General features: G+C 37.9%; 1 protein-coding gene across 1 annotated transcript in view; it reads left to right on the top strand.

The window, feature by feature from the left end:
- The window catches only part of LOC117438409 (atrial natriuretic peptide-converting enzyme-like), a gene marked incomplete at its 5' end in the record, with an annotated part of 85324 nt that overhangs the window by 25850 nt on the left and 34398 nt on the right, over window positions 1-25076 (top strand). The window contains 6 exon segments of the mRNA XM_034073937.1: window positions 7995-8102; window positions 9686-9796; window positions 10648-10764; window positions 12879-12977; window positions 19211-19397; window positions 19399-19440. Of these exon segments, the coding sequence (XP_033929828.1) occupies window positions 7995-8102; window positions 9686-9796; window positions 10648-10764; window positions 12879-12977; window positions 19211-19397; window positions 19399-19440 (664 nt within the window).

Genomic DNA, 25076 nt, shown 5'->3' with positions numbered 1-25076 from the left:
CTTTCAAGTTTTTAATGTAAGCTGAAAGAGTAAAAAGTGCCTATGAGACTATGTCTCTTGAGTTCCATTAGAAATGGGAAAAGAAAAATTTGGTAATATAACAACAAAAGTATTACAAGCATTAGAAATTTCATAAGTTAAGATTACCTCTAAAAGAAAGCCTGTGTGTTAAATGATACAGGGTTTATAGGCAGAGGATGTCTTTTATCAGTAGTTGGTGAGAGGGGGTGGAGGTCAAATAAGACCTTCTTGAATTACACAGCAGAAATAGCAAAACTGAAGGACGGCTTATTTGCCTGAAATCTTGTCTGATAAAAGATGCTGTGTTTCCATCAGCCCTTGCCCTTCTTAAATTCTTGAGTTACTCCACAGAATAGTTTAGGTTAGAAGGGACCTTTAGGAGTCCTCTAATCCATCCCCTGCAATAAACACAGGTGTCTTCAACTAGATCAGGTTGCCCAGAACAATGTCCAGCCTGGCCTTGAATGTCTCCAGGGGTGGCATATCTACCACCTCTCTGGGCAACCTGTTCCAGTATTTTACAACTCTCACTGTAGAAAACTAGGGGGTTGTACTAGATGACCTTTGAAGATCTCTTCCAGCCCTAACGTATGATTCTATGCTCTGGTTGCAGCACTCTTGGTCACTCGTGCGCCCTAGGCTGCTTTTTATAGGTGTGGGGTTGCCTGTGCTTTCTCTGGCAATGCTCAGGCGTCAGTCAGCATCTCCCGCGAGAGCTGCTGGCTCCTGGCAGGTCTCTGCTTCCCTGGTGTTTCTCTGCCTCAGGAAACCTCCCTGTGTGCCAAGATCTACCACTCCACTGTGGATCAGGCCAGCTCTGGAGCAGCTCATCTCAGTGACTGACCACAGTTAGAGGCACATTTGTACCAAAACTTCTTAAGGCATGGAAATACACCATTAAGATGCTCAGAACAGCATCTTTGCTGTTACACTGTGCTGGTTGTTTTGTTGCCAAGTAATAATCCTAAAATGTTTTTGGCACAGCAGTGTTTTATTCCTGGTTTAAATTAAACACGCTTTTAAAGGTGCATTATTTGGGATATTTGGTTTGGTTTTCATTATCTTCCCTCTTCAGAGTGCTACAGAGAAGAGACTTTTGAGCACCCTGGCAGTTCATATCCCCTTTTATGGCAAAGGGCACAGCCACGTGGGAAGGCAGCTATGTTCTTGGTCTCATTGGAATTAAGAGGTTTCTTCTTCCACTGAGGAAAAAAAAAGCACAATTACTAAACTTCCATTAATAAAAAATACATGGCAAAAGTTACTATTAACCCTAAAAATAAATTTCCTTCAGGTCCAGACAGTGTATGCAAGTTATAAGTGTATGAGTAGTTAGGGGAGTCTGTCATCCTTGGCAATGTTCAAGGCCAGGCTGGACAGGTTGTTAAGCACCTGGTCTAGTGGAAGGTGTCCCTGCCTGTGAATGGGGGTTGGAACTAGATGATCCTTTCCAACTCTAATAATTCTATAATTCCTATAGGAATCATTATAAATAACTGAAGGTTATAATGAATTCATAATTAATTTTATTAAATTATTATTTTTTTAATTCTTAAAACACTTGTCCTTCAATCAAAGTATAGGCCGTCAAATTTAATTCTTATCCTAGGTTTATTCATAAGGTATTTCAGTTCAGTTTGAAGATAGTTCAACAACTTTAGCAGTGACTGACATTTCTGTAATAATGAGAATATTCAGTACTCCACAGAATGTAGTTGCTATTCACCTTTTAATTATTAAACAGTTGGCAATATCTGAGAAAGAAAACAGAATTTTGAATTTTTAGGCTTTGTTCTATTTTGTATAAACTGAATTGTGACTGTTAGTTCTTACACACAGCTTGCCAGTGTTTAGTGGGATTCAGAGCAACACACACAGAAAAGTAGTTCTTATGAAGTCCAAACTGTATTTGCTTATAGGAAAGTTTTACCTAGTGTGGAATTAATTTTTTTTTAGATTTTGTTGTTAGCCATGAGGATGGGTGTAATATAGAACATATGAAACAAAAGCAGCAGATTTAGCTTAGAGTAAGCAACATGAATACACTGAAGAAGATAACTAGATATAAACATATGGCTCACTTCTAGACTAATTTCTGCTCCATCTGTTGCTGGGAGCTGTTTTGTCTGCATGAAACAAAGACTATGGGGTAATATAGGTGGAGAAAAATATTTGGACTCTGTTCTAGCAAACAAACTTACATAGCAATAGGCAGTTTAAGACCAAAAATTACACAGAAAGGCAAGTATTTCTGCTGCTTGAGTCTTGTAAAGGGACCACATGAGACTCTTCATGTTGGCCAGTATGGCGAGGAGAATCTTCTTGTTACAGTTACTTCCCAATGAGATTAAAAGGCTCTTACCCTTAAAAGGCCAAGATTTATTAGAACTTCGAAGAAAAAAAATAACCCTCTAAGAGGAAAAAAAAGGAAAATCCTTTACAAAAGAAAACTGAAAGAATCTTGATAAGGCAGAATAGAAATGGATACGCAGGCAAAACTGCCTTTGCTGCCTGTGGCCTAGAAGGTTGGGTCTTTGGGCTTGGTTTCAGTCAACTCAGGAACTTCCTTTTTCTCAGCATATTTGGTTCTGGATTTTTTTCCCTTGGTAAATCTCTTTATCACAGTGGAGCCCTGTCCATGTGTTTATTTCCTGTTCTTTCCAGCTTTGTTTCAGTCTCTGATGTGCTTTAGGTTTACTGGTTGAACTCTTGCTCTGCCTTCTCTACTCTGTAAATGCTGTAACATAATATAGAATTGCATGCAAACCGGTAAGTTTCTCGGGGATGACAATAATGGTGCTGATAATTTGGGGGCAGAAATAGCTGCACACTGTATTTGAGTTACAATAATTCACTCTGATACATGTTAATGAGAGCAGTTGAAAATTGAGGCGGATTGAAAACTGAATGAATGGTTGGGCCTAGAGAGTAGCAGAGGCATGAACTTTACGAATTGCAATATAATATGTACAACAATCTGATATAAATTATTTAGCTTCATGCTTTGCTTGAAATCAAACAATTCAAATTAATCATTGTTTCTGTAGGAAAGGAATGTAACAAAACTGAATGGGTAACCTCAGTAAGAAGAAAGGCCGTATGTATCCTAAAAAACTTGTTTTACTCATTTGCACTCAATCTCATTGGTTTAATTGTCTCACCCCTAGTATATGCACAAGTGATCTGGCCAGAATCACTTGTCTGACAGCAAAACCCACTAGACTTTTGTGTCCTCATAATGTTTTGTTTGGCAGCAGCAGTTTACTCTTATGACAAACATTTTACAGTCCTAACAACCCTGTATCACCTGGGTTGTTGTTGATCTTTGGGTTGACTGCACCTTAGGTCAATTTGCAGATGACACCAAATTGGGTGGCAGTGTTAATCTGCTTGAGGGTAGGAAGGCTTCATAGAGAGATCTGGACTGATGGGCTGGATTGATGGGCTGAGGCCAATTGTGTAAAATTCCTCAAGGCTACATGCTGGGTCCCGCACTTGGGTTACAACAACCCCATGCAGTGCTACAGGCTGGGGAAAGCTGCCCCATGGGAAAGGACCTGGGGATGTCGGTCAACATCTGCTGGGCATGAGTCAGCTTGTGCCCAGGCAGCCAAGAAGGGCAACAGCATCGTGGCCTGTATCAGCAATAGCATAGCCAGGAGGGTCAGGGCAGTGATCACCTGCCTGTTTTGGCACAGGTGAGGCTGCACCTCAAATCCTGTGTTCAGTTCTGGGCTCCTCACTACAAGAGAGGCATTGAGGTGCTGGAATGGATCCAGAAAAGGGGAATGGAGCTGGTGAAGGGTCTGGAGCACAAGTGTGATGAGGAACAGCTGAGGCAACTGGGGGTGTTTAGTCTGGAGAAGAGAAAGCTCAGGGGGACCTCACTGATCTCTTACAACTACCTGACAGAAGGTTCTAGTGAGGTGGGGGCTGGTCTCTTCTCCTAAGGAGCAAGCCAAGACAAGAGGAAACAGCCTCAAGTTGTCCAGGGGAGGTTTAGATTGGATATTAGGAAAGATTTCTTCACCAAAAGAGTTGTCAAGAATTGGAACAGGCTGCCCAGGGAAGTGATTGTGTCACCATACCTGGGGGTATTTATAAGGCATGTGAGTGTGGTGCTTAGGGATGTGATCTAGTGGTGCACTTAGCAGTGCTAACAGTTGTACTCAATGATTTTAGGGGTCTTTTCCAACCTAAATGATTCTATTTGTATTCTTGTTGCTTTATCTTGTGTCAGGTTGTTCATCTTCTTGCTGAATGATTATTTAAATGAAATCACACTTACAGTGTTCTGTAGCAAGTAACAGATATCATTCCTTTAAATCCTGTTGTGCTCTTGCTTCTGACACCTTCATGCACACATATATTTCCTTTCCTATTTAATACTAAGGTCATTTTTTTTAATTCATCTCTAAGTTTATTCCCTCATTTTTGTTACGAAAAGACATCTGCAGTAATAGCAGAGGAGCTTGCTTTGTCTGCTGCATCAGTGTCAATTCCATAACCTGTTGGGTGCAATGCTTTGTTCATCTCCTAAGATGACAGGACGAGATGACAAGAGATGAAGCCCATTCACCTCAGTATCATTGGTCTTGAAGGCACTACTCAATCAGGTTTGGTTCATAGTTCAAGATTAAAAAAAATGTATCTAGAGGCATTCTCCTGGGCTGTCCAGGTTCCTGTCAAAGCTTCCTGCAACTGCAGTCCCAAAATACAGGACTTCTTATATTTGTTTTAGATATTACTATATTGGAGAGATGTCCTTGGTTTTTAGTTATGAGATGACATATATGAGGGACAGAGTTGTCTGTCCCTGTACAGGTGACTTTATCTGAGCTAAATGTCTAAATTAGCTGTATGAAAAATCAGTCAAGGGAAACAGACACTTCTGATGCGTGACTTGTCTGATTTGAAGCAGATAATTTAGATGGCCTGTGTGCTTTAGAAACCAAATGATATAGATGTCTAACGTTACATAGGTGAATCTTACAGCTGTGCCTCCTTAGTTTTAATGTTGAAAATTATCTGCATTATGGAATGTAGAAGTCTCTGTTTTTTAATCTTTTTCATATTTATTAATAATTCTTGCTAGAATCTCCTTTCAGGATTCTGCATTGAGAAACCGATCACATGATACAGTCTTTTCCTAGCTCTTGACTTGTATTTTTCTCTTCTTCCCATTGATGGGCTATAATAAGTATGCAGGCAATAGTTAGGCTTTAGAAGAATCCATGGCTCTTTTTGAAAGTATATTTTAATTTACTTAGCTGTGTCACTACTTTCACAGCTGCAGCCGAAAACTGGTATTTAGGGTTTCACCACGTTTCCTTTACCATTTTGTCTGTGACTTTGTGCAATGTAGGTTGCCAGCTGAGTAACTGGAATTCAGCTCAGCCAGGAGCTGATTCACACAGGAATCTGAACAGGAAAGAAGCTGTAACAAAGATCTACAAATGCATAAATTATCAGTGCCAAAACTTGGTTCTATCAGAAGGATCCTGATGAACAAGTTTTACATGTAATGTACCAAATGCAACAGGCTCGCTTACATCCTTCTGGCTGCACTTAGATGCACACTTTCTTAATACATACACTTGCTTCCTCTTCCCTTGTGACTTTCTCAATCATACTTCTCTTTCACCAAGGGTGAACAAGATGAAGACCATTTTGGTAATAAAATACAAATGAAGCTGTTTACACACATGGGCCACTGCATGCCACACCCCAGGGTAGAACATCTTGTTTAATTAAGGTCTTATTTAATCCTTGAAGTGGCACAAAATGTACATTGAGTCTACACATATGTCTTTAAACATACAGCTTTAAAATTTAAAATCCTTACATCTTTTAATGTAAAATTGTGAGTGCTCAGCTGAGATGATTCATGGTCAGAAGGACAACATGATGCAATAGTGAAGTGGTGAAAACAGGGTATGCGTGAGTAGAGATCGAAGAGTTGCAGAGCACAAAGGTTTGACCAGGGTTTATTTGTGTTTTGTGGAGTATACAATAGGAATTAGTATTTAACTGTATGAAAACTGAGCTTGTACCATCATCATCTTTTACAAATGGCAGCTGCAATGTGTCCGCCTTATTCTGATGGAAATAACTAGCTACCCCATACAATATATTATTACTAATATCTTGAAGGAAATGTATGTGAAGACTTAGATTTTCATCAAGTGAATCTTATTTCCTTCAAGAAAGTTTGTATTCTTTTTGTTTACCCTGTCAGTGTGGGCAGGAGAGCTGCCATACCCTAAAGGACACTGTGCAGCTGCCTAAGAATGAATGTAAATGGGAATGAGGGTATGGATAGAAATTAAACAATAAACTTACCCAGAGGAAACAACATAGAAAAAGACAGCTTTGTTTCATTTGCATGAGGAGCAATACAGACACAGAAATTGTCAGTTACAAACTGATTGGTAAGGATAAAGATTGCCAGAGTACTTCATGCCATTGCAAACTCAAAACAAGTAATGCTTAAAATTTTGCTTCCAGCAGGCTGTTCCACTGAAAATGTTCTGTTCTGAAACTAGAACTTCAATATTTGCATTTAGTTTGGGGTTTTTGGTATTTACTGTTCTATGCCTTTTGTTCTTGTAAAGTTAAATTACTATTGACTACAAAGCTCATGGTTTAGCCATATTATTTTACATTATGCCCTGAAACATTGTCCTTTGCGTTGTGCTGTAATTTTTGTTTGTACATTCTAAGATGACGTGAAACTCATAGAAAGCACAAATGCTTCTGTGGGGGAGTGGAGGAAGTGATTAATGTTCAAGTTCTAGAATTGAGAGTTGTAAAACCTTGCAAAACTTAGAGCACTCACCTAGGAGGTGGAACACTTGGCTGACATTGATCTGGAGGGATAGAAACCCCACTGCACCTTCTGAGAGAATGCTGCACCTTACAGTGTGTAATATACTTGGAAGGACACCCATCTTTCAAAGTGAGACCACTGTGCAATCTTGAACACAGGAGTCACATGCCAAGAGGAGAAAAACAAACGGTATGCTTTTGTTGTTTAGTGATGGAGCATCTCAGCTGAGGGGAAGGATTTGAGCCTTGTTCCACTGCCTGCTCTCAGAGCTCTCTCTATATGTTTTCCAGGAAAGAGCTCATTTAAAATGCCCACTTATCCCAGTAAGAAAGGGCACAAAGAACTTCCTTGGTTCCACTGGCGTAGCTTCAAAAGGAAGAAAGGGTGGTCCAGATACCTATTCTGTACCCTGGTATTCTCCCTGGAAAAGCCAGATGTGAAGAAAAAGCCTAGAGTTAAAAAGTTGTTGCTAATGGGACCAGACACTGCCAACCCTGTTTTCTCTCCCCTTTGTTAACTACTACAAGTTAGATTCCATGTTTCTATCAAACATTCTGGATATTCTCAGAGAATATTTATCAGGGCTTTATGGAAGGACTCAGCAATGGAAAGAAAGGCTAAACCCACCTACGGCTGACAGTCCGAAGAATTCTTTGATCAGACAGCATTAGGCCAAAGTCTGCATAAGGCATAAAACTCATTTGAAACTATTGCAAGATCAAAGGTAGGCTAAAAAGCATGGTCTGGGGATGTTGATTTTGCTGATAGAAGCTTCAGCTTCACATAATAGTTACATCAGGTTCTGAAGTCTGTCCTAGTAATCTAACTGATTAAACCCACAACCTTACTCGAGAACTGTATGTGTATAAATATAATCAAACATTTTGGTCCATATGTGTAAACAGAGTGCTTTTTCCTCAGGGCATTGATCAAAAAAGCAATTGGTAATAAAAATGTCTAAAAATTGCTCTTCATCTTTCTTGTTCTTCCATATTAGTTTCCAATAAACTGATACACATTGGCTACTAATGCATACCTGTAAATTGGGGTGTATCTTTAGCTAATTTTGATTTAGTCAATACATTCATGGCTTATATGAATGTTCCAAAGTCATGTTAACATTTTACAAAAATTTGTTTTGTAGACTGCAGTGATGATGTATTTCGCTGCGAGACAGGAAAATGCCTAAATTACACGTTTGTTTGTGATGGATATGATGACTGTGGAGACCTTAGCGATGAACAGAATTGTGGTAAGTGAAAGCTTTTCTAAAGTCTTTAAGACACCAGTACTGCCTAAATCAGCAATCTTTTTACTTAAACTATTGAAAGAGGAATATACCCTGCTGTTACTCGCTTTGGGCAAAGTAAAAACAGCTCACAAATTTTATGTGCCATTTGTAAAGTTTTAAAGGAGAGTTGTGGGTCAATCAAAATTTTGAAGGTAGTGGTATTTTGAAGAAATACTGCGATTCGTAATTTCTTTTAAACTAATTCAAGATGTTATGTTTGCTTTCCTGCTAACATGGCTGAATTTAACTGACATTAAAGGAAACCGTAAGAGTTTACACACTGGTGATGGCAACTGTTTCATAGCTGAACTGTTTTTACATAAGCTTCAGAGTGAACTTGCATATTTTGATGATCAAATTATGTTTCTTTCAAATTCTGCTTTCAGTCAGCTTTGTATGTTCTGCCTTCTTATATTTGTCTTTCTACCTACACATGAATTTCATAGGGAAAAGATGAAATTTTTGCCATGAAAAAGAATAGTTAGCACATGTAAATATTACAAAACTTTGAGAACTTTGTTTTTTTTAACTTTTGCTCCTGGTGCTACACCTAAGACAAATTAAGTGCTCTAAAATGGGAGTTTAAAATATTATATCTCACTTTTTTCTTTTGCTTTTCTAAGGAAAATCACAGGAAATTTCAAAATTAAAAATCAATACACATTTTTTTTCTGATAGTTTTTTTAATGTTTCTTCTCCAAATTAATCTAAGACTCCAAGATCTTTCACTACTTTTTGTCAGTTCTGGTTGTTCATTTCTGTTTGTTTGGTTGGTTTTGTTTGTTTGTTTGTTTTTCATAAATCATCTTTGATTCAAGACTTTTCTGAATGTTTATCTAACTCCTACCATTGTTATATTGAGATAGGGTTTTTTTTTTAATATAGAAAATTTAAGATCTATCTTTTTGTACAGGTTATAAGTAGGTCTCATATCAGACTGTCTACACTGTTTAATTTGGTGTAAGATCAGACTGCTCAAAAGAATGCTTTTATTTATTTGTGGAAGAACTTAGGTAGGAAAAGTAAGATGAAGATTGGAATAGTTTCCTTGTAGATCATTCTTATGAAAAATTCTGAGTGTATGCAAAAAAAATTTCTGATTAAGTGCCAAAAATGGCAAATGAAACTTTTTTTTTTTTTACTTCATAGTAAAAAGATAAATGTAGGGAATGACTTTCCCTGATGGCAACTGGAAATGTTGGCTAACTGAACGGCATTTCATTATGGGAATACAGAAGATCTTTTAATCTGCTCAACAAATATTAGAAATGTGTTTATTTGCAAATTGAAACAACTGTGCACCTGAGAGAAGGAGAAAGTGCATCACTATCTATATAGGCAATGGAATTCAGAACATATGTAACTAAAATCTGCCAAAAAAATCTTCAGGAACAGAAAAATCTCTTTTTGTATTTTACAACTTCAAAATGGCTCATTGGTAAGAATGATTAGCTTATAGGCAGAGGACAATTCATCAAAATCACAAAATACACAAATTGTAACTTATCCTTTTTTTTTCTTCCTCACATTTGAATTTTAATTAGATTGTAATCCAGTGACACATCATCAATGTGGAGATGGGAGATGTATAACTGCTGATTGGGTATGTGATGGTGACCATGATTGTATAGACAAATCAGATGAAATCAATTGCTGTAAGTTCCTTTAATTTCTAAATCAGCTTTTTATTTCTTTAAAAATGAAAATAATGTAAGATAAGTAGTATATTTACTTACTACTTGTAAGGCACAACTACAAGTTTATTTGGTTTGCAAAGTCTGCACTTGATAAACGTCCATACTGGAAGACAGCTGCAGCAAATTAAACATTTGTTGCCATTGTTGAGAACTCCCAGCATTGCCTTGTGTTTCAGCTTAATTACAGAATTACCTTTTTGTTAACTGTGATGCTCCCCTTAAAGAATAATGAATGAATATATATAATCTCTTTAAACTGTAGGCATTCTGAGTTTGTGACAGCTTTCTCATGTGTCTGTATGCAACCTATCAAAGCTTGTCAGAGTCTGGACTTCTCTCTTCTCCAATGATAATGGTATATAGCTGCAAAACAACTACCCTAGTATAGTGCCAAGACTGTAAAATCAGTCCTTGGGGAACTAGCATATGTTTTAATGTGATTAAAGTTGTCATAAGAGATATGCTTATACTGCTTTGATTCTTGCTGCCATTCGGTGCTTGACCTCACAACCACTATCCTAGAATTTTCCCTGAAACCTAAGAATCTATTCTGAATTAAAGAATGAAAGTAAGCGGGCAAAGAAAAGATGAGAATTTCTGGTTGAGTAAAAATTATGCTTTTATTGGTTTGTTGTATCTGTAAGCTATTGAAAGCATAGCCTACATACAATGAAAAATGTCTTCTAGTGACTTTGAGTGCTAAGCAGCGTTATTAGCTCCTCCTGAAATAACTTCTAGATAACATTCAAAAATAATTGACCTTCATTAATCTAAGTTAACCAGTGTATCATCATGTTTTTTCTCTCTAGCGTGTCACAGTCAGGGTCTAGTGGAGTGCAGAAATGGGCAGTGCATTCCTAGTGCATTCCAGTGTGATGGAGATAATGACTGTAAAGATGGAAGTGATGAAGAAAACTGCAGTGAAAGTAAGGGTATACCCCATTTTACTGTTCTTACTGAACCTACCTTTGACTGCTTTGTTCTGAAGTGTCTTTAGTTAAAGCTGTCTGACATTTACTTTCATTCCTTTGTAAATAACACTTGCTAATGTTCTCTGGTGTCTGCTTTCACACAAGGATCTGTAAGCAGAGCTTTATTAGTTCTTAAAAATATAAAAAATTAATGAAATGGAGGTGATATTTAGTTTAGGTTTTGGTTATCTGACATGATGAGCTCTTACTATATAAATTGATATATATTCACATTGTCTGCAGCAATTATAAGCTACCATCACAGGAACTGGTGCCATTTGAGAAGGACTTTTCTCATGAAAATTATTTTTTCTTCAGTACTTGGGAATCAGAGAAAGGATGTTTTCCTAAACAAATTAATGATTTAGTGTGACTAAGGAAAAAAGTATGAAAATGTGAGTTTTCACATCTACTTAATAGCTGGCTCATTATGGTTTATATGAAACAAAAGGAAACCAGGCATTTTCTTGAGCCCCAGAACATGTTTCCCCAAAGACTTGTGTCCTGTGGTACATTGTGACACTCGGAAAGAAATGCTGTAATGTTGTGAAAATTTCACAATATTTGAGGATATTTTTTACATGTAATTCTCTTGATTATGGTAAGGTAGGTTCAGATAGCAGCCTTCCCTTCAATGTGAGAATTATTAATGACATACTCTTTCAAATTTAATTTTTAAAGAAATTGGTTAAATTTATATAGAAAACCCTAGTGTTGTCAGATGTGGTGGTAATAAGATAACCTATTCAAAAGTTATTAGAGTAGAACACACCTGTTATCATAAGATAAATACACAGCTGGTTCTGTGGTCCCTTCAAAAGAGAGAGTAAAGAGTGCTTATAGAAATTCAGCATTGACTGTGCTCAGATCAAAGGAATCTACATTGCAGCGAGTTGAGAAGCTCTTCTCCTGTGGGATAAGAAAGAGTTGGAGCAAACTTAAAAAATTAATTTTAATGTAATTATTTGTAATAAGTTTAGAATTTAAGAAGTTTTCCCTATTTTTAAAGTTCAATTTTGCAATCAGCTGCACCTGTTAAATAAGACAATCAATTGCTACAGCTAAAGAAAGTACCTCTATTGCTTCAATATATAACATGTATGAAGGGAAGTAAATCCACATTACTGCACTGTCAGTTCTTTGGGATGAGGCTGTTGTCAAGATCACTGAAACAAGATGTTTTTTAAACATCTTCTGTACCTACCCCAATATAAGGACGCCATGACTGAATGATTAATATTCAATAATAATCAGTTGTGTAGTGCAATACAAACACTAAGTAGTAGTTGTAATAACCCATTTTAAAGAAGATGAGATGATGAAATCCAAACTGTTCAGTCTCTGTGTACCAAATAGTAAATTAAATGAATGCTTTTGCAAAAGTCACATTGAAGAGAGAATTTAGTGGTTTGGAAAGGAGCTATCACCATTGTAACACACAGAAAAGTCCAGGGATTTGTCAGAGAAACTAACTACCCAGGTAATACGTTCAGAAATGTTCCGATGAAATGCTGGTTTTAGTTGCTCTGAATTCCATTTTTAGGACCGTAGCCTTTTGGGGTTTCTTGTTGTTTGTGTTTTAACCAGCCAAAGAAGGACAATGGCACTTCAGCTTTGATGACCTTTCTTCAGGAAGATTTTTATTGTCCACCAAAACAATCATAAAATGAGAAGAAGATCAACTGAATGGCCCTGAGGAATGATTCCCAGAAAATATTCTCTTTCAACTAGAACCTATTGTTCCCTCCAAAATCTGATTTATATGACTTTTCATACTTTTCCGCAGAATTGTGGTAAATGGCTTTCAGAGATCCATACCTCTCAATCGGAAACTGGGATATAAATTCTTATGTTAAGTATACGGGTAAAGAAAAGTGACATCTGGACACTCCTGCAGGCTTTCCTTGCTTATAACATTTACTTGCTGCACTTGAAATGCTGTAGGGTTCTTAATTATGTAAAGTAAATACTTAATTGTAATGTAAACTCTGCATTTTCTCATTGCTACACTTCAGTAATTTTTATTAGTCTGGTAAATAATTAGAATAGTAAATTTCTATTTTCCTCAGGTCAAACCCTCTGTCAGGAGGGAGACCAGAGATGTACTTCCTGTCCTGAATCCTGTGGAACTTCTCTCTGTGAGATGAGAAACAGCCAGACAAACTGCAGTAAGTAGGTCACATGCTTTGCACTGTCACTGTTTTAGGGTGGTTTAGAGTATAATGAGGATGCAGGGTAGGACATGGTAAATAATACTTTAATTTACTATCTAATACACATGCGTAATGATTAAGTATTGAAAAGGGCAAAGTCAAAACAGAATTTCCATCATAACTTTTTATTATTGATGTATTTAGAGATCCTAATAACATTTGACATTGAGATATTTTCCCTTCTGTGAATTTTTGATACGTTCTTAAAGGCTATCTACAGTTGTGCTTCTTAACATCTACTGACATTCAGTGTTTACATGAAGTAACAACACAGTGTAAGTGTAAAGCAGAAGCTACTGGTTTAATTTCAATATATAAGAAAACATGAGATGTGTTTAGTAGGTTGGAGAACTTTTAGCCCTTTTATGAAGGAGTAATTTTGATATTCAAACTGGCAAAATTACTTATTCTTCTGATCAATACATATTGTATGATATATGATATAAAGCAGCCTTCCAGTGATATTCCTCACTGGAAACTGAGGCTAAAAAAACACAGAGTACCTTTACCTTTTCTGTTTATCTTGTAACTAGCTCCACTGCCATAATGAGCAGCAGACCCACTTTTTTTTTTTCCTTTTGCTGCCAGTATACTTACAAGAGCATTTCTTCTTGCCCTTTACATTGTCCAGTAGTTTCAACTCTATCTGAGCTTTGGCTTTTCTAACTCCATTCTTGCTTGGGAAATTTCTCCATGTTCCACTTCAGTGCTGCATCCCCTCTTATGTCTTCTGTGTATTTTTTTGTGTTTGAGCTTGGTCAGGAGAATCACATTCAGCCAAGGTGTTCTTATAGCGCACTTAGAATCATAGAATCATCTTGACTTGTTTTGCATTAGAATGGACTCCTGTGCTCTAAGGAGGCTCTGCATTAAGACCAACTTGCTGTCCTTCAAGCAGATATCAACACGAATAAAATTCTCATAAGTACCAGGCCTGCAATCAGGAGGTACCCTCAACTCTCAAGAAGGGCTCATCTACCTCCTCTTTTTGTTAAAGGTGGTCTGCAGAAGATGTCTGTCATGTACATCACCTGTGTAAATCTGGCCTTTAATCCATAATCAAACTATTCAGGTGAGAAGCAGCCTTCTAAGGTGATTGGAGTAGTAGGTGTTGGGGTTTTTCACTTGCCTGTTGTGAATCAAACCCCAGGAAATATTTAGAAAAGGTTATGAAATGGGAAGGAAAGCATCCAAATAACACAAAGCTAACAAAAATACACTTTTTAAAAAAAAAATACCCTTGTATTAAAATCTTAATTTTTAAAATATTTTTTTGTTGTTGTTGAAATCTCAGGTGTCTTCATTGAATTATCATAGTCATTTTCTCATCTGTGTCTTGCAATATTGTCTCCTGTGAGAGGTTATCCCTCTCCTGGTGAAAGGGAAGCAATATACATGGGATACATACACTAAAAAAAATGAGAAATGAAACATGAGTTATCACAACAGATCAAATTACTTTGGTTGTTGACCACATGTGCAGTTCCTGCTGAAACCCCTTGAAACTGTAGGTTTCTGGCATCTCCACAGAAAACAGTACTTCAAGTAATCTTTCCTTACCTTTGGTGAGACTTGAAGGTCATATTTTCCTGATCGTTTAAGGTCAGAATACACAAGGTATTGATTGTGATATAATTGCTGACTTGAATAACTCCACTTTAGCTAGTCACAAATTTAAATCAGTGTGATAAGGCTGAATGCTCAAGGGAGTGAAGGATATTTAGTCTCAGATCTCTCTGTCTGCAGAAGAAGCATCAGCTTTAGCATCCTGAGCCTTTAAGAACAGGTGTTGCTTCTCAGTTTCTCCATTTGAAGATCAGCTTTTTTATTTGAACATTACTGACATTGCCAGAAAGCTGTGATTTGCCCAGGAATGGGGCTTCCATACTTCTATTTATTGTTTCAGAGTTTTACTCATAATGCTTCCAAAAGTTAACAGTCATTACACTAAACCTTGGTTTATATGTTATAGAGTGGGTAGTATAAAGTAATATATATATTAAATATAAATATAAATATAAAGTAGTAACTTTATATATTAAATATATAAGTAGTAACTTTATATATTAAATATAAATATAAAGTAGTAACTTTATATTTACTCAGGTCAAAAAAGACAGTATTTTGTAATTGTATTTATTTTTAAATACTTAAACTGCTTAGTAAAGACCATGTAAAATGTATCTGATATATTGTGACAGAAACAGCATGGGATTCACAGCTGATGGCTGTGTAGTCACCAGTTGTCCATAAGACAGGTCTTCTCGGTGGCAAAAGGCACCAGCAGCAGCCTTACCCAACAAATACAAAAATATAGAAATACCTGCAGCAGCCTCTTGTTCTTACCTCCTCAGAGAGCAGTTCTCTCTTAAGCAGATTACCTTTCATAACGAGCAGCTACAGCCCTCTAAAAGGCAACAGTCTTTCAAGCAGTGTGACTCCATTCAGTTACTGTCACAAAAGGAGAGATCTGAAAGTGTTACTTTCTTTCTTGGACTCATCTTTCTTGTGGATAAATCAGTATGAGAATGACTGCGGTACAGAACAGTTTGTTCCAAAATCTTTTCTGAAAAATGCAAATTTTGTATCCCGTTGTAGTGTTGGAAAGTAATTTTGGAAAATGTTTTGAGTGCCTGGCACTATTTTACAAGACAGCAAAAAACTTTTTTGATGTGTGATATTTGAGTTCTAAACAATGTTTCTATGTCCATGTCATAAGAAGCCCAAGAGCTTTTTTAGTGAAGATACTTCCTTGGCATATTATGGGCAAACAGCCCATAGTTCTCAACAGGAGTAACACATAATCTGAATTAGATTTGCAGATCATCTCTCTCCCATTCTGGTCCAGTGAATATTTAATTGTTTATACACAATGGAACAGCAAGAGAGTTTGGGAGAGGTTTTTCTTGCGTAACATCTGGAAGTAATGTTGTCTTTTTTCATGTTATTTTTTGCTGTTCATATTTTGATCGGAGATATTTCATCTTTGGTGAGACATGAGAATTCCCCCTGAAAAATGTCAGTGTTGACAAAGACGTATTTTCTCACCCAAATAACACTGTAGTTGGGAAAATTCCCAAAGCATAGGCCACATTTCGCAGTATTGGTTAAAGTGGACATTCTGCATGAGTGATAATGTCTGATCAGTTTAAGCTGGCATTATAAAGCAGTAATAATATACTTAGTATAACAGAACAAATATCTGAATGGAGAGTGTTGAGGCAACAGAGGCAGGCTATTTTGTTGTTTTGGTGCTCTGTGACAGAACTGAAAGCAATAGGCACAAACTGAAACATGGGAGCATAAGGATAACTGAATATAACAAAACACTTGTTTTACTGGCAGGGTGATTGAACACAGGTTGTCTGGAAGAGGTTGTAGAGACTCCCTAGACAGTCAGAAGCTGTTTGGGCATGGTTCTGCACAACCTGCTCTAGGTGGCCGTGGCTTGCAGGGGGATTGGGCCAGATGATCTCCAGAGGTTTCTTCCAACTTCAGCCCTTCTACAGTTCTGTGAAATACCCCATTCACTTCTGTTACTATGTTTGGAACTAACTTCTGTATAGTAGGTAGAGCAAGTTAATACATGAAGATATTAAATGCAGGCATAATTTGATGGTTTATGAGTTTTTTTTTTTGGTTGTGGGGTTTTGTTTGGTTTTTTTTTGTGTGGGTTTGTTTGGGGTTTCTTGGGGTTTGTTTTTGGGTTGATTTCTTTTTTTTTTAGTGTGAAGTTTTTTGTTATTTGCTTTTTTTTTCTTTAGAATAAGATGCAATGAATTTTATTGCTTGTTTCCTACTCACTAGCTTGTACTTATATGTACTATAAATAAGGGAGCAGCAAGATAAACTGTAGGACAGATATAAGAAGGAAAGATTAACATTTGGGTTACTTGAATTCCATCAGGTGTTCCCCTGGAATGTATATTCTGTTTGTTACTTGGCTGTAAAAGTAAAAGGTTACTATTTTCAAACCTACAATGACATCTTTGCATATAATGCAATAGAAGCTTTCTAAACGCAGTGAAAAAAGGAGTTGTAATCATATTAAAAACATGTAAAGTGAAAACCTGTATCCTGCAAAGGCATTACAGTGGACTAGATTTTCTCCTGGAATTCACCTAAATGCCTATAAATACGAGTCATAACAAATGAGAGAATGAAACATGAGCATTTCTGCCATTTAGTTTCAAATGTTATGTTATACAAACACTTAAAATTCTGCACATGCTTTTGGGTCCATTTACTTGGGTTTCATCATGAAATACTGATGAGCATGTAATGTTCTGTACACATCAAGAAAAGATGCTTACTGGGGAAAAATAAAAAGACAAAACCAAACTGATCTGGGCAACTGAAGTGTGGGAGGATGTCGTGGTTTAAACTAAATCTGCACAGTTTCCCCTCCCCCCCCCCCCCACCTTCCCACTCCCGGAGGGAGCCAGAGGAATACAACTCCCACGGATTGAGGTAAAATCAGTCCAGCAATTAAGGTATAACACAAATCACTACCGTTACCAATAACAAATCAATGTTAGAGGAGACAAACAGGGAGAGAGAATACGATACCACCCGCCGCCACGAGGCCAGCCCGGAAAAGAGCTAACCCCTACCCCCCTGGCCACCTTCCCGTTCCCTCTCCGAGCCCAGCCCGGAGGAGAGAGCTAACCCCTCCCCTCCTGGCCAGCTTCCAGTCCCCTCCCCGAGCAGGACGTGCTGTGGTATGGAATACCTCCCCGACTAGCCCAGACCAGGAGCCCTATCTCTCCCTCCTCCCTGCCCTGGCAGAGCATGAGCTACTGCTGAACCCATGACAGAGGACAAGGAAGAGTTCAAAAGGAACAGGAAATCACTGTAGTGTGATGAGGATTTTTGTAGTCTTTGAACCTCATATACTCCAAAGCTGGGACTAAGTGGTTTGAGATGACAGAAGTATGTGCAGTATGCAAGGATTTAGCAGAGAGGAAAAGTTGTATATAAAATGAAATTCATAATCTTCAGATTACAAGTAAATACTAAAAGAGGTTATAACAGGGAACGCCAGTCCAAGAATGACAGTTCAGCTGATCAGCTGATTAACTGACTGGTGGGTCTTCTTCCTCCCAAAGGTGCAGCTATAGAATCACACAGTTGCTACAACTAGCTGGTAGACAATATTAATCATGTTAAGACACATTTGCTTTCAGAACAGGCAAATATACTTGCAGTCTTTTGGTAGCAAATTACTTTTTGTTGTACTTTTTTTAGCACTTTTTCATCAAAAGTTTTCTGTTGTGGTGGAAAATTAAAAAGTAGCTATTTCTGACTACCAGCTTAAAAAGAAATACAAGAGCTATAAGATATTTTAAATCTAAAATACTTGGTCAGTTTAGTATGTGTTGTGATGAACTCCCTAAAAGCTGAATGACTATATAGCTATAGTCAGTGTGATCATATGGACTTGTAGCTGTTACATTTAGTTTGTTCTTGCTTATCATTCCTCTTTATTATCAATTACACCTTATCTGAATTTAATATTAGCATGTAGACTATCTCTACTCAGTGTTTTTGCAGTACATAATTGTCCTCATTTTTCCTTCAGATCTTGGGATGCAAAAAATAAAAAAAACTTGCCTTCTGCTTTCTATAAGGAGAATTTGTGGAGTTTCTGTCATTAGAGATTTTTTCAAGACCCAATTAAACACAGCTTTGAGAAACCTGATCAGTCCTCAGAATTGACAAAACTTTGAGCGGGACATTGGGACTAGAGACCTCCTGAGACCCTTCCAATTTTGACAGTTGTCCTGCCAGTATGAGTTGTGTTATGGGTTTATGTTTTACGGTATAGGAAACTCTTGAAAATTATCAGAAATTTAATTGAAAAGAATAAATCTGTTTTTAAAGAATGGTTTATTGTACCATGTTAAATTTAAGATGTTACTCAGGAAGTTAATGCATATTGGTGAGGGAATGTAAGTCTCTGAATAGGTTATTAGGCAGTCAGAAGTCAAACCCACCTTTCTTTACTTATATGGGGTCTTGAGCTTTGAAACTTTGAAGTTTCTCAAGCCTTTGAGGAAATCACCTGACTGATAAATTTGTTAAATTATTTCTTCTGTATTTCATTTCATCTCACACCATTTGTGTTTCTTTTTTTTGTTTGTTTGTTTTTGTTTGTTTTCTTTTGTTTTGTTTTCTTTCTGTGAAAGGTCAGTGTGAATCAATTACTCTGGAGCTCTGTATGAACTTGCCTTACAACTATACTTATTACCCAAACTACCTGGGACAACAGGACGCAGAAGGAAGCTTCTATCAGCTGGAGTCTTCTCTTTTCCCAGCCTTGGTTCAGACCAACTGCTACAAGTACCTTATGTTTTTTGCCTGTACAATCTTAGTACAAAATGTGACCCCATACAAATCAGCGGATCCCACCTTGCAGGTACTACACTATACTTCATTTAATCCTTGACTGACATTGTCCGTCATGTTAGTCTTTCCCAATTTTCTGTTACTATTCAGAATGCAGAAATTTTGGTATGCAATTCAATTCCATAGCAAAAGGTAGGAAACCATATTTTAAAAGGTCATTAAATTCAGTTCATTACACTTGTGTATTAGTGATTTGATTAGTATCTGAAGTACTCAAAACAAGGAGAGGAATAGCAGTTCAATAATTTTCAAAGTATATATATTGAATAAAACAGACTTTCATTTGGAAGGGACCTACAATAATCATCTAGTCCAACTCCCTGACCCAATTCAGGGCTCACCAAGTTAAAGCATATTATTAAGGGCATTTTCCAAAAGCCTCTTAAATACTGGCAGGTCTTGGGCATCAACTGCCTCTCTAGGAAGCCTGTTCCAGTGTTGACAACCCCTCTCTGTCAAGAAACGCTTCCTATCTCCAGTGTAAAACCTCCCTGGTTCAACTTTGAACCAACTGCCACGTGTCCTGTCACTGGGTACCAGGGAGAAGGAGATCAGCACCTTCTCTCTGCTTCCTCTCCTCAGGAAACTGTAGAGAACAATAAGGTTGCTCTTCAGCATTCTTTTCTCCAAACTAGACAAGCCCAGAGTCCTTAGCTGCTCCTCACAGGACATTCCTTCCAGCCCTTTCCACCAGCTTTGCTGCCTTTGAACTCATTCAAGGACCTTCACATCCTTCTTAAACTGGGTTCCAGAACTTGACACAGCACTCAAGTTGAGCCCTACAATGCTGAATACAGTGGGATAATGACATCTTTTGGCTGGCTGGTTATACTGTGTTTGATGCACCTCAGGGTGCAGTTTGCTTTCTTGGCTGCCAGGGAAACCACTGGAATTGTATCAAGCCTGTTGTTGACCAGCAGCACCGATCTTTTCCTCCATGGCTGCTCTCCACCCACTACTTGCCCAGTTTATACTTGTGCCTGGTATTACTCTGTCCTAAGTTGCAGAATATGGCATTTGAGCTTGTTAAATTTCATCCCATTAATCGTTGCCCAATAGTGCAATCTATCTAAAGCCCTCTGCAAGACATTTTGTCTCTCAAGAGTGTCAAACAGCACCTCCCAGTTTGGTATCATCAGCAAACTTGCTCCATTCAACTCCTACATCCAAGTGATTGATAAATTCAGTGAACCAAACTGGCCCTAGAATTGAACCATGAGGAACATTGCTGATTACCAGTCACCAGCCAGATGTAGCCCCATTCGCTACAACCCTTTAAGTTCTGCTCTTTAGTCAGTTGTTCAACCCACCCACCTCACAGTTGGACAACATGTCCAGAAGGTTGCTGTAAGCTTTGTACAAAGTACTGTCCATTTCTGTGTTTGATTAGAGTTGCACCACTATAAAGGGTATTTAAACACAGAATCAACTAATTTAATATGGAACATCAGCATTTTTAATAGTTTTTTGCAATTGTATTTCACTTCAACTATGCAAAGCCCTATCCAAATACCATTAACAAAATTTGAAATTTTAATGCATGCTTACCTTTCTAAGTTAGAAGAGTACTGCATCATTCTGAATTACAGACTAACTTAGGCTTTCTACTCATCAGATTAACTTTTCTACAATCCTTATCAATTCATATGATTGTACTTTTCAGGGTTATGTTCAAAAGAGACTATGTTCTGTAAATCTTGTCACTTTGGTAGCAGCAGTTGTTGCAGATTAGGAGAGCTAATAAATCTGATCAGCAGGAGGAGCTCTTTGAGCAAATGGCTGCTAAAGCCTTCTCGTACTGTATTTCTGTATCTTTTAATGGGCCTACCTTGATGATATTGATCAATTAACATCTACTGTCTTGACAGAAAAGTGCATTGCAATTTGCAATACATGTCCTAAGGTTTCCTACCATGTGACATTGTTGACAAATAGATAACATTACTGTTGTGGTTTAAGCCCAGCTGGTAACTCAGAACCACGCAGCCACTTGCTCAATTGCCCCCCTTCCTCTGCCCCCACCTCCTGGAGGGATGGGGAGGAGAATCAAAAGAATGTAACTCCCACAGGTTGAGATAAGAACAGTCCAGTAAATAAGGCGTAACACAAACCACTACTGCTACCACCAATAATAATAATGATAAGGGAAATAACAAGGGAAGAGAATACAACCGCTCACCACCCACTGACTGATACCCAGCCTGACCAAAGAGTGATCTAGCTCTTCCAGGTAACTGCCCCCAGTTCATATAGTGGGCATGATGTGCTGTGGTATGGAATACCTCTTTGGCTAGTTTGGGTCAGGTGTCCTGACTCTGCTTCCTCCCGACTTCCCCTCCTCCCTGGCAGAGCATGAGACTCAGAAAGTCCTTGGTCAGTGTAAACATTACTGAGCAGCAACTGAGAAGCTGTGGCAGTCTGGTGAAGTTCCACTGACTGGAAAAGGGGAAAAATAACCCAAATTTTTAAACAGGGGGAAAGTGAAGATGGGAACTACAGGCCAGTGAGTCTCACCTCAGAGCCCAGCAAGATGATGGAGCAGATCTTCCTGGAAACTCTGCTAAGATACATCAGTGATTATTGGTGACAGCCAACACGGCTTCACTAAGGGCAAATAGTGCCTGCAAATCTGATGGACTCCTACGACAGGGTATGGCGTTGGTGGATAAGGGAAGAACCACTGATGTCATCTACCTGAACTTCCTCAAGGCACTGTCCTGCACAGCATCTTTGTCTCTAAACTGGAGAGGCATAGATTTGACAGGTGGACTACTCAGTGGATAAGAAATTGTCTGGATGGTCCTACTCAAAGACTTGTGGTCAATGGCTCGATGCCCACATGGAGACCAATGAGGAATGGTGATTCAAAGGGGCAGGTGTTAGGACTGGCACTATTCTGTATCTTTGTTGGTAACATGGATGGTGGGATTGAGTGCACCCTCAGCACACTTGCTGATGACGTCAAGCTGTGTGGTATGGTCAACAAACTGGAGGGAAGGGATGCCGTCCAGAGGGACCTTTACAGGTGCAAATCTCTTGAAGTTCAACAAGGCCAACTGCAAGACCTGGTTGACTTGCCTTGGTCAGGGCAATCCCAAGCACAACTACAGGCAGGGCAGAGAATGGATTCAGAGCAGTCCTGAGGATAAAGACTTGGGGGTGTTGGTCAATGAGAAACTGGACATGAGCCAGCTTCAGTGTGTGCTTGCAGCCCAGAAAGCCAACCGTTTCCTGGGCTACATCAAAAGGAGCGTGACCAGCAGGTCGAAGGAGGTGATCCTGCCCTCTACTTTACTTTCATGAGACCCCACTTGGAATACTGCACTTAGCTCTGGGCCCCTCAACATGAGAGGGACATGGACCTGTTGGAGTGAATCCAGAGAAAGGCCACAAAATGATCAGAGACTGGAGCACCTCTGCTATGAAGACAGGCTGAGAGGTTTGGGCTTCTTCAGCCTGGAGAAGAAAAGGCTCCAGGGAGCCTTTATAGCAGCCTTGTAGTACCTAAAGTGTACCTACAAGAAAGCTGGTGAGGGACTTTTTTATAAGAATGAGTAGATGAGCTGTAAGGTCCCTTCCAATCCTAATCATTCTGATTCTATGAAAATTTGGCTAGCTTATTCTAATGTACAGGGATAAAAGATAAAGTATAGGTTCTTTGCTTCATCAACTGCATACCTAGCTAACAGATTTTAAGAAGTATCATAATATAGTTGCATGGTTTTCAAATTTAAGGTATTAAATAGACAAAGAGCAACTTGTAGAAGCCATAGAATTATTTAGTTTGAAGAGGACCTCTGAAAGTCATCTGATCAACCTCCTCCTCAAAACAGGGTAACATCATATTTAGATCAGATTGAATATGCAAGATAAAATTTTACATCCCAGGATTCAAAGCTCTACTTCTGTAACTGTTTTCAGGTTTTGCTTTTATGTTAGATTCCAAGTAGAGAGTGATTTTATTAATAAGGGATACCTTGGAGGGTTCCACTGAGATCTATAGTGTTTGCTTTAAAATAATATTTTGGGAAGAATTTCAGACACAGATATGATGTAAAAATGTAAAAATGTTCTAGAAATGAAAACACGTATAGCCTTATACCAATAAACTTGAGTTAACTGATAAATGTAAAACAGATCTGTAGAAAAAAATTAAATACATTTAATATATCAATATAAATAAAAGTTTATCAATGTCCCTTATTTTGGGAGCAGTAAATGCCTTCTTAGTCATGTTCACCTACAATGTCATGGAGATGATGATATCTGTGTATGTAAGGAGTCTCCAGCTGACTTTGGTGTTGTTTCAAAACTGTTTCAGATGCGTATGAAGAATAATCTTGGTCAAATCTCATGTCCCTTATGTGTTGGCACATTTTTTTGCTAACCTTAATTTCTTTTTCATACCAGGAAGGGAGAGATTTTTCTGCTTTGTGATGTGTACTCTTGTTAGCTGTTAACTTGTTAGGTTAATTTGTAGACTACCACAGATGAGATTTGACTGAGAAGTAAATAAGGAAGTCTGTTACCAAGGTATTCTGAAAGCCCAGCTGAGACTCACTATGCAAATGGGGAAAAGACTGGGGGGAGGGGGAAGTGCCAATTGCTCTTACAGTTTCCTAGCTGTTTTACAATAGAATCATAGAATCATATTGTTGTTGGGTTTTTGCCATAGGTAAATAAAAATTTGTATCATTCAGAAAGCTCAGGTTACAAACTGGTGAGAGTAAAACTTTTTGATATTCAGGAAAGTCTAAAAGGAAAGAATCAGTACTTTCAGCATGGTTAACCAATGTCAATCCAGTCATCCATTCCTTCCAGCGCTCCACTCAATGGTGAATTGTTTGGTGCAAAAAACCCAATTGAATGTTTTTCATTAAGTCCCCCAAAGCAAAATTAAATTTGGGGAGATTAATAATGTATTGTTTTCTCAAAAGAACATAAAATAATTCATACTAAATGGACATTTTTGCCTGGTTTTGGTCACTGTATTTCTCCAAGCTTATTGCAGGAAAAAGAAAATGGTCCATTTGTCAAAAGATCAAAGGAAAATGGGTGGAATAAAATGCCTTCCATGAAAGGAGAGTCTGTTTCCAAAAGAAAGATCTGGAAAAAATCAACAAACTAAAAAAAAAAGGCAGATTTAAAACAACATGGAGGAAACTGAAAAAAAAAAAACCAAACATATATGTAGAAATGGTTGGGATACTATTCTTGAATAGTTTTTAGTGCATAAGAAGAAAAGAGAATTTTCTTTGAAATGGTAGGAGGAAGTCCAAATTATTATTGATTTAGAAAATGTGATCTAAAATGTGCAACTAAATGAGTTGCTGAGTCTAGATACAGGAGACAGCTTGGGGAGACATCTAACACTTCAAATAGGTGAAGATGAGTTTCCTTGAGGAAAGAGATTGTTCACCATGTTCACTGAGGTTAACCAGGAAGCAATGGATTTAAAATACATCAGCAGAGCTATAGGTCAGAGAGAAGGAAAATAATAGATACCTGTGTATGAGAATGAATGACGAGATGGTATATGAAATCATACCAACTGAAGAGTTTTTAAGAGCAGCTTAGATGCATATCTGTTAAGCATGACATGTGTTTTTGTTTGGAGGAAAAGATGAAAAGTATGTTGAGGTTCCT

This window comes from Melopsittacus undulatus, unplaced genomic scaffold (genome assembly GCF_012275295.1).
Source record: "Melopsittacus undulatus isolate bMelUnd1 unplaced genomic scaffold, bMelUnd1.mat.Z mat_scaffold_251_arrow_ctg1, whole genome shotgun sequence".
Classification (NCBI taxonomy): Eukaryota; Metazoa; Chordata; class Aves; order Psittaciformes; family Psittaculidae; genus Melopsittacus; species Melopsittacus undulatus.
Note: the sequence above shows the minus strand (reverse complement) of the source record. Positions and strands in the feature narration are given on the sequence as shown.